General features: G+C 40.2%; 1 protein-coding gene across 1 annotated transcript; it reads right to left on the bottom strand.

Annotated features, from left to right (window-relative positions):
* Nucleotides 1-4,406: 4,406 nt before the first annotated feature.
* On the bottom strand, nt 4,407-10,614 carry LOC112224921 (interferon alpha/beta receptor 1a). Its single transcript, XM_024388519.2, has 6 exons — nt 10,337-10,614; nt 9,631-9,757; nt 9,302-9,483; nt 8,735-8,892; nt 5,245-5,389; nt 4,407-5,125 (listed from the first exon to the last, which is right to left on the bottom strand). The coding sequence occupies exons 1-6, from the start codon at nt 10,383-10,385 to the stop codon at nt 4,713-4,715; spliced, it is 1,074 nt and encodes a 357-aa protein (XP_024244287.1). The 5' UTR covers nt 10,386-10,614; the 3' UTR covers nt 4,407-4,712.
* Nucleotides 10,615-11,059: the final 445 nt, after the last annotated feature.

Below are 11,059 nucleotides of genomic sequence, written 5' to 3'. Positions count from 1 at the left end.
AGCACAGATGTGTGGCAAACAAACCGCAGTTACATAAACATCTGGTTTTCATCATCTAGGTGAAATCTTGGTGGGGCAAAATCAAAAAAATATATTTTGATGCATGCCAGCAAAGCCACTCCCCAACAATACATTAAATGGTGACAAAGGGTGGACACAAACTGTTGGGGTCTACAAAAAGCTGTACCAACAGCAGTCCCAACACCTTACCACTGTTAGACCTGGCTATCAGCGTCTTGTCTGGCAGCGAAACAGTTCATTCAGCCTCATTTTTTGCCTTTGCTGATATGGCTGACTTGCTTAAACAAATGTTGTTTCTACTGACAATTGAGATGTACATGGCATCGGCGATGACGAGAGGATAGGAGGCAATCCGTAATTTTGATTAAGACATTAATGAGCGAGCTAGTCTGGACTAGTCAATATAACTATTTGTTCAGCACTTCTTAAATGTACAGCAACAGAATTCAGAACATGGGCCTTTCTTACAGTGCTCTCCCTGTACACCAAATTAGAACCGTAGGATAAATAAAGAGCATATAAGCAGACAATGAAAGCTCTTACAATATTTGATAATTACATTTCTCTAAAACAGGTTATAGGCTACATATGTACCACCAAGTCAGAACAGTAGGCTAAATTCTGAGTGGAAAATTGACCAGATCTTCAGGTCGGAGCTCTAGAAAGAGGCTAGAGTTCCCGACTTGCAATTCAGAGTTGGATGACCGTTCAAAATGTATTTTCCAAGTTGGAGCTTGTTTTTTTTTCAGAGTTCCCAGTTGTCTTGAACTCACTGAAGTCTGAGATTTCCCAGTTCTGAGTTTCAAGTTGTTTTCAGCGCAGCAGAAGTCATGCTGGACTGCCAGTAGATTGTCGACTTTATTCATGATGATGACTGCTAGCTAAGATTTTGAAAGTATGATGTTAACATGATCAGTCCAATCAAAGCTAATGTCGATATAACGTGATTTGATGTCATTTTAGCTATGGTCAATGACCTTGAGCCTTCTTGGGTGGGCACTTCAAATGTAACTCTATGGCAGCACCCAAGGGGCTTGACTTTTCGAGCTCTCCCTGTAGATTTTGCGGTGACTTTGTGTCCCCATGAGTGACAGAACACTGAGCCAATCAAGGCGCAACTAGAGAACATTACCAACCCCTACGCTCTGTATTGTCCGCTGGATGCCTCACTACCACAGAAAGCACTGAGCTAGGCTGAAACACCTGTATTTTGGTGCTGCCTTTCTAAAGATAGCAAAAAAAGAGACATTGTTCATACGCAGCTTTATTAACTCAATTATAAAAATGTATGTTTTTTATTTTTTTTGCAAACTGATATGTGACAAGCATTAATGCCAAAATAACATTCAAAACAAGCTCTGCCCCACATGCCCACTGTTAGACGGCCACTGTGGGTAAAGATGAAATCTCGAGTCGGTATTTTATTTGAGTGGTTTATTAATATCTTGAACAGCATTCAAAAAGGAGCCTAAATGATTCTTATTTACAGTACAGTAGCAAATCACTTACATAATAACAACTTGAAGCATTGTTCAAGATACCCAAGGACACGTGACAGTAAACATTTGAATTGTTCAAGTAGTGGTATGCACACCGGTGGTATGCTAATATGGATGTTGGAATTGAGCCCATCTCCCTCTACTGGGATCTCTTCATTCATTAATTCAATTTTTTTTATAATAGATTTTTTAGGTACACTACTGTTAGTAATTTATGTTATTCTTCAATAACACAAACTCCAACGCAAATCAGTGGGAGAAAAATAGGTTTATTCAGATAGGACAAATCAAGATGTTGTGCTGGAAGGTAGATGTTCAGTCTCCCCTGTCCTCAGCTTTTCCCCACTGAACAAAGGAACATGATGCCATTTATAACCCCCCACCCTAGCCTGGGGTTGCCCAATCAGAAGTCCTTGCAGTACAACTTGGCCAATAGCCCAATAACAGGTATCCTGCTCTCGACTCAATGTACAGACCAATGAAAACCTGGCACAAGTCACTCTGAGTTCAGAAGTGACATTCCACAGATTCTAACATATGATGAACTGAAACCCAACTCCTATTTACAATTCACTATTGACCATTAGTACTCTAGTTTTTAATCCTCTCATCCTCTGCGTTGTGTATTTATTTTCAAAATATTCTGATGCTACCGTTCAAAAGATTGGGGTCACTTAGAAATGTCCTTGTTTTTGAATGAAAAGCACTTGTCCATTAACTTCTTGGTGACACGGGGGCAGTATTGAGTAGCTTGGATGAATAAGGTGCCCAGAGTAAACTGCCTGCTACTCTGTCCCAGATGCTAATATATGCATAGTATTAGTAGTATTGGATAGAAAACACTCTGACGTTTCTAAAACTGTTTGAATGATGTCTGTGAGTATAACAGAACTCATATGACAGGTGAAAACCTGAGACAAATCCAACCAGGAAGTGGGAAATCTGAGGTTTGTAGTTTTTCAACTCTTTGCCATTCCAATACACAGTGTAAATGGGGTCATATTGCACTTCCTAAGGCTTCCACTAGATGTCAACAGTCTTTAGAACTTTGTTTGAGGCTTCTACTGTGAAGTGGGGGCGAATGAGAGGGGATTGAGCCCAGTGTCTGGCAGAGTGCCACAGGTATTGCTTTTCTACAGACAATGGAATTCTCCGGTTGGAACATTATTGAAGATTTATGATAAAAACATCCTAAAGATTGATTCTATACTTAGTTTGACAAGTTTCTATGACCTGTAATATAACTTTTTGAACTTTTCGTCCGATGTTCGGCTGGACCTGAATGCGCGTTTGGATTTGTTTACCAAACACCCTAATAAAAAAAGCTATTTGGATATAAATGATGAACTTTATCAAACAAATCAAACATTTATTGTGGAACTGGGATTCCTGTGAGTGCAGGAAAAAAAAGGTAAGTTAATATTTAATGCTATTTCTGACTAATGTTGACTACACAATATAGCGGATATCTTTTTGGCTGCTTTGTTGTCTGAACGCTGTAGTCAGATTATTGCATGGTTTGCTTTTTCCGTAACGTTTAAAAAAAAATCTGACACAGCGGTTGCATTAAGGAGAAGTATAGCTCTAATTCCATGTATAACACTTGTATTTTCATCAACATTAATGATGAGTATTTCTGTAAATTGATGTGGCTCTCTGCACAATCACTGCATGTTTTAGAACTACTGAACGTAACGCGCCAATGTAAAATGAGATTTTTTGATATAATATGCACTTTAGCAAACAAAACACACATGTATTGTGTAACATGAAGTCCTATGAGTGTCATCTGATGAGGATAATCAACGGTTAGTGATTAATTTGATCTCTATTTGTGCTTTTTGTGACTCCTCTCTTTGGCTGGAAAAATGGCTGTGTTTTTCTGTGACTTGGTGGTGAGCTAACAATAGTTTGTGGTGCTTTCGCTGTAAAGCCTTTTTGAAATCAGACACTGTGGCTGGATTAACGCGAATTTTATCTTTAAAATTGTGTGAAATACTTGTATGCTTGAGGAATTTTAATTATGAGATTTTTGTTGTTTTGAATTTGGGGCCCTGCACTTTCACTGGCTGTTGGCGAGGTGGGACGCTATCATCCCACATATCCCAGAGGGGTTCAAATAACATAAAATCGATCCGAAATACAGTGTAGACATTGTTAATGTTGTAAATTACTATTGTATATAAAAACTGATTTTGAATGGAATATCTACGTAGGCGTACAGAGGCCCATTATCAGCAACCATCACTCCTGTGTTCCAATGGCATGTGTTAGCTAATCCAAGTTTATCATTTTGAAATGCTAATTGATCATTAGAAAACCCTTTTGCAATTATGTTAGAATAGCTGAAAATTGTAGTCCTGCTTAAAGAAGCAATAAAATGTGCCTTCTTTAGAATAGTTGAGTATCTGGAGCATCAGCATTTGTGGGATTGATTACAGGCTCAAAATGGTCAGAAACAAAGTACTTTCTTCTGAAACTCGTCAGTCTATTCTTGTCCTGAGAAATGAAAGCTATTCCATGCGAGAAATTGCCAAGAAACTGAATATTTCATACAATGCTGTGTACTACTCCATTCACAGAACAGTGCAAACTGGCCCTAACCAGAATAGAAAGAGGAGTGGGAGGCCCCGGTGCACAACTGAGCAAGAGGACAAGTACATTAGAGTATCTAGTTTGAGAAAAAGACGCCTCACAAGTCCTCAACTGGCAGCTTCATTAAATAGTACTCGCAAAACTTCAGTCTCAACGTCAGCAGTGAAGAGGCGACTCCGGGATGCTGGCCATCTTGACAGAGTTGCAAAGAAAAAGCCATATCTCAGACAGGCCAATAAAAAGAAAAGTTTAAGATGGGCAAAAGAACACTGGACAGAGGAACTCTAAATGGCCTGTGAATTATCTGAGCAAAATATATTTCATATCTCCTATTGCATGGGAATAACATAAAAATAATAACATATACAGTACATTCCATAACCTGCATTATTGGCCATTATTCCCAGGCAACTCAATAAACTCAACTAGAGAAATGCATCGGGTCTTATAGCTAGTCTAAAAATGTCTTAAAAAGTCATTTGACTAAAAGAGAATTTCCCCGAGAGCTCTCCTCTTGACAGTGAATCCAAGCTGCTTCCTAAAATTCCACTAATTGCTCTACAGCAGTTTGCTATGGGGATCCATTTTTTTTTCTTCTCAGTGTGTCTCTTTAGGTTGACTTGTTGTTGTTGATCCTGTGCTCTTCTTTCCACTGTCTTCTCCTGAGTAGATCCCAGAGTCCTGACTGGAGCTGCCTTGTCCTCTCTGGATGGAGGAGGAGCCACTGTCCTGCTCCGCCTCAACATCTCCCTGACCCTTGACCTGTTGCTGTTGACCCTGGCTTGTCTGCTCTACCTGTACAGCCACCACAACTGTGGCCACACAGCTCTCCTCCCGAGGCAGGAGGAGAAGGGATATTGTATCCTGTGTGTTATGCAGTATACTGCTGGGAAATGTGTGCTTTGAGACAATACTTTTTCTCTTTTTGTGGCATCTGTAGACAGGCACTGTCGTCATCAGAGCTACACAGCCCAGCAGAGCCAGCAACACCTTCCACACCGGAGGATATCCTTAGAGGGACAAACAGAGCAGGCGTCAATATAGATGTTAAGCTCAAATCTGAAAGATCCCTTTTTCAGGGACAATGTGGATTTAAATGTAATGGTGTGTAAATGGTTCTCCATTTTACCCAGGGTCCTCACACACTGTTGCTGTGTGTATGGGCTGGTCTTATTGTACAATTTGTTGAATGCATTGACCTGCAGGCAGTACTCTGTCCAGGGCTTCAGCGGGAACAATGTTCCCTCTGTGGAGTCAAAAACTTTCTCTTGTTTCTGTATGATGTAGACAAAAGCACACAGTAAGACATTTAAATAGTACTTGAGTTGAGCATTTTGAAAAAACAAAAAGGTGTGACATTGATTGATAAAGCAGTGAGCTCTACTTTTTTCAGATATCTCAACAACAACAAAAATGTCAAAAATGACTTTGTTGTCTTTAAGCCATTTTGACACAACTTTGGAAGTATGCTTGGGTCTTTAACTTCCTGACTGATGTCTAGAGATGTTGCTTCAATATATCCACATAATTTTCCTCTAATGATGCCATCTATTTTGTGAAGTGCACCAGTCCCTCCTGCAGCAAAGCCCCCCCACAACATGATGCTGCCACCCCCGTGCTTCATGGTTCGGATGGTGTTCTTCGGCTTGCAAGACTCCCTCTTTTTCCTCCAAATATAACGAGGGTCATTATGGCCAAACAGTTCTATGGCTGATTTATTTTGATTTTCCCATGATGTGAAGCAAAGAGGCACTGAATTTGAAGGTAGGCCTTGAAATACATCCACGGGTACACCTCCAATTGTTGAACTTCTCTAGGGTAGGGGGCAGTATTTTGACATCCGGATGAAAAGCGTGCCCAAAGTAAACTGCCTGTTACTCAGGCCCAGAAGCTAGGATGTGCATATATGGTAGATTTGGATAGAAAACACTCTAAAGTTTCCAAAACTGTTAAAATGATGTCTGAGTATAACATAACTGATATGGCAGGCGAAAACCTGAGAAAAATCCACCCAGGAAGTGGATTTTTTTTTATGTTTGTAGTTTTCCATTGACTGTCTATACAGATTCCATTGATTTAGGACTCAAATTGCACTTCCTATGGCTTCCAATAGATGTGGCTTCCAGTCTTTAGTAATTGTTTCAGGCTTGTATTCTGAAAAATGAGGGAGTAAGACCATCTGAATGAGTGGACACTGCAGTGTCCCAGAGGTTTTTCATGCGTGCAACCAAGAGTGCGCCTTTCTTGTTTTCCTTTTATATTGACAAAGCTTTTGTCCGGTTGACATATTATTGATTATTATGACTAAAAACAACCTGAAGATTGATTATAAACATAACATAAAACCCAGTCTCTTTCACTCCTTATATTCTATGCTTCTGATTTATCATTTATTTAATATCTCAATGTTCAAAGTTTAGCCAATTCCAATAGTCATGACGTGGACCTTTCTGGGTGTAGATCATAGCCCCCCCCTCTCACTCGCTCTCCTAACCCAGGTTTATTACCTCAGGTCATAAATACCGGGTAGAAACTACCATGCCATATCGAGGGAGAGAGTCTCCCAGAACAGAGACTTGGCCAAACACCTAAATCTCCAAAATGGGAGAATTAAACAATATGTCCACTTTTGAGAATGTGGGAAGGGTCCGTGGACACTTAAGGGACAGTTATGATGAGTGTGTTTCATTTGGGGACCTCATGAAGGACAGGAAACACACAACTATATCTCTGAATGTGTACATTTCTCAATTATAGGGTGTGCATCTAATTATTGTATAAAATGAATGAGTAAAGATGTAACTATTTGCAAAATGATGTAATGTGATGTTAACCTTTTTAAAATGAATTGTTTTCATCAGTAAAATATGCTCACTCAGTGGCCACGCCCAAGTGAATAGGCATTGGTTGGAAATTATGAACCAACACCTTTTCTACATTCCTATAAGAGGCCCGTGACCCAATTCATGGCAGACTAAGCAAACCCCAGCGGGAGCTGTGGTTGCAAATGGTTGAACGACTACAACCTAATGAAATTAACTTAAGTTCCCGATGAAGTGAGGACGAAGTGTCCATACATTCAAAAGGGCTAATTTCAACGTGGAAGTGACATTCGCCACGCTGGAAGGATACATTTGAACTATACCAGCCAGAATACAACACGAGCTGAGTATGGCAACTTGGTATCAACTTTGAACTCTTATTCACTAAAGAAATTATACATCCTAGAAGTTGAGTTAGCAGCAGCAGCTGTAAACGTGCGTGGCCTAGGAAAGGACAGACAATCTCTTCAGAAAGACAGGGTACTACAATGTAACTGTTCAACCACACGACGACAGACGACAACGTATCCGCCATACAACCAGAAATATTCTTCAAAGGAGATGGGACATCTCTGCTGGGCAACTCAGGCTTCCATCTTCGAACAATCTATCGAAGCGCAGCTCAGAGTAAATATATTTCTTGCATTTTCCTTTTTCAAATGGGAGGTTATTTAGAATGCATAAGATTCTGTATTTACGATAGCATAGCTTCATAAGGTCCGATAGAGACACAATCCTTTTGTTCCTCAGTCTTCCCGCGCTTTCATTCAAACCCAAACCCCTTTCTTTGTGTAACCAGCCGTCATATCAGTTTTGTCCGCTAGGGACATTTTCTTTTATGATATAATTAGTAATCAATGTATGATCCATCCTGTGTGATTATTTAGGTATTTAGTAAATAAACAATTCAACCAAATTTTGTATTGCTGATTCAACTTGTTAGCCAGGGTTCATGAAGATAACCAAGAATTTTACGACGTTCAGATGAGACTGAATAAGGTGACGATTAATAATTGACTGCTATTGATATGAAAGATTAACAGGTCTTTAAGAGTTTTTCGAAAGATTACACCTCTATAAACATTCTTCCGTGGTGCCCCGACTTCCTAGTTAATTACATTTACATGATATGTTTATTCAGGTAATATTAATTAGATAATTGATTTGATAAAATAGCATGTCAAATATAATGTAATCCATAGTAAAGACACGACAGTATGTAAGTAACAGATGGATTATGAGAGAAAACCACCAAAGCTCCTTCACATCCTGTTTCCTGCCCTTCTTTTCTATGTCACATGGCCCAACCACACAACAGGGGACAATAACACAAGTGAGTCACTTGAGGATAGGCATTGAAGAGTGAACAAAGAAGAAATGGAAACCTTTTCTTCATCTTTGCAGGCTTCAAATACACCAAAAACTTGTTTGATCTGGCAACATTTGAAAAGGCAATGCAGCGTGTCCCTTTTAGACAGAGGACATGTTACACCCCACCCCCCGGTCTCTTATCACAGCATATCCAGCTGCTAGACTTCAAAGAAAGGACAGCACAGTTTGTTTTATAATTGGTTTGGAGGATATTATGTTACGAGAAAGGGCAGTGGAGTGGCGCTATTTGCTTGTGCACATGAGATGACATGACATTTGTCTGGCCCTCCGCAGGTGCTTCCGAAAGAGCTGTTCACGGCGGTTTGCCGTTTATTCCCATCTTAACAAAACTCCTACCACCACTCTACTTGTGAATCATCACTACTATTTAACCATAAAAGCCTAGCTGTTGAAGTGAGTCCTGACCTTGCTGGGTGAATGCTTCTCCCAATACTGCAGACTGAAGGACATGTCTAACACAGATCTCATGGGGGTGTTCTGCTCCGTCATTGGCTCCCTGAAGCTCACTGTTAACATGGTGTCCCCTGGATCGAATGCCACATGGGATGGGGGGCCTAGGTCCGCTGTAACACAGGAACAAACAGTGTTGTCAATGGCTACATCACAGCCTCAACTGCAATAACCTATGGCACTTGAGCACATGCTGTTTTTAAGTCTGTAGGCTAGCATTGTTCCACTTTAGACATGATTCAAATGATCAACAAACTCAAATTGTAGACCACAGTTATTTGAATCAGGTGTGTTTTATGAATCCTGTGTAGGTCAGTTGTTAGAGCATGGCACTTGCAACGCCATGGCTGTAGGTTCGATTCCCACAGTGGACGAGTATGAAAATGTATGCACCTACCACTAAGTTTGCCTGGTTAAGAGCCTCTGCTAAATGACAAAAAATGTGTTGGAGTTGGGCTGAAACAAAAGCTTGCACACAGCCACAAAGTGTGCATGTCCAGTTACAGATGTTGTTGGCCTCACCATGTTCATCAGGAACGAACTTCAGCCTGTACCAGTCTGACATCTGACCCCTGCCCTCGGCCCTCACTCTCAGTATGTATGACCCCATGTAGAAGTTCAGCTCCCTAGAGAAGTCACACCTCTCCTCAGTTATCCTGATACACATCCCTGTGTAGGACCTCTCGTCCGACTGTTTATGAGAACTATGAGGAGACAAGAGAGGAAAAATGGCTAGCTTGTTGGTGAGGTTCATTCAAGTACCAGACAGCATGCTTGAAGCAGAGTAAAATATTTTTTACTGAATATGTACCTTTTATTGTCCTGGATTAAGAAAGGCTCTTGGTACTCACAATGTGTATTGAGCGGTGAACGTGATGTTGTGATTGGCCATGGAGTGATTCCAGTCCCATTTCATGATGTATCGAGTGTTCACTGCATCCATCCTCACATTATAAGGTCTAGGCAGCGCAGCAAACACTGAGGGAAACGCCAGAATTATGTCAGAATTCAGATGTTCTTTAGTATCACAGCAGTGTTGATGTTATAGTAACGTTATAGCAGAGGTGGAGGACAATGACGACATTACACCAACATCTAGGCCTACTGAGACTTTTTAGTCTGCTGGAGCAGTATCACTCTAAGACATGATAAAGCTGTTGTGGAAGAAGTGTGAAATGAATAGAATTCGAATTAATGTTGTTTAAGATATGAACCACTCATAACACACCTTTGCCTAGACGAGACAGTTTACTGACATGTAGCACAGGATGTTGAGAAAGAAAAGGAAACCAAGACATCTTCAGCCTGTTTTATTATGTTATGTACATAATTTTTAAACCCGTGTGGCAGCTCATCCTAAATCTGCAAAGATTGGTAGTTCAGAGAATACACAATGACTATACACGATTAATATTGCAAGCTTTTAGATTAATTTGTAACACTTGTTTAGGTGGGATTTATTTGAATCAAAATGTCTATTCACCACTCAATCATTGCAAAAATAAGCCGAGTGGTGCGGTCTGTCGTTTCGCTTTCATTTTGAATCAAAATATTTACCGGTGTATGCAAGGAGAAAAACTGGCCATGCAAATAGGCGTAATTTCATATCTTAATCCCTGGTCTTGATCGCTTCCCTCCCCTCTATTTCCACGTCGACCCTTCTTCAGTCACGGCCACAAGACCTCTCAAGGATGCGCGGCATTGCGTTGTTCTCATTATACCCTACACACGTGGAAGCGTGTGTTCACGATCGTAACTTTCCGCCCCAGTACAATTCAATGTAGAAACCAACCACACACACAGGAAATCAAAATTACAGTGCTAAAAATTAGTCACTGTCTGGAAGAAGCAGCACGCACTCTCAATGCCACACGTGACCGATACCCATTTTTTTTTTAAGAACAAAAAAGTGAAATCACAAATCAAATCAAATTTTATTTGTCACATACACATGGTTAGCAGATGTTAATGCGAGTGTAGCGAAATGCTTGTGCTTCTAGTTCTGACAATGCAGTAATAACCAACAAGTAATCTAACTAACAATTCCAAAACTACTGTCTTATACACAGTGTAAGGGGATAAAGAATATGTACATAAGGATATATGAATGAGTGATGGTACAGAGCAGCATTGGCAAGATACAGTAGATGGTATCGAGTACAGTATATACATATGAGATGAGTATGTAAACAAAGTGGCATAGATAAAGTGGCTAGTGATACATGTATTACATAAGGATGCAGTCGATGATATAGAGTACAGTATATACGTATGCATATG

Source organism: Oncorhynchus tshawytscha, linkage group LG26 (genome assembly GCF_018296145.1).
Source record: "Oncorhynchus tshawytscha isolate Ot180627B linkage group LG26, Otsh_v2.0, whole genome shotgun sequence".
Classification (NCBI taxonomy): Eukaryota; Metazoa; Chordata; class Actinopteri; order Salmoniformes; family Salmonidae; genus Oncorhynchus; species Oncorhynchus tshawytscha.
This window is presented reverse-complemented; position numbering and strand designations above follow the sequence as displayed.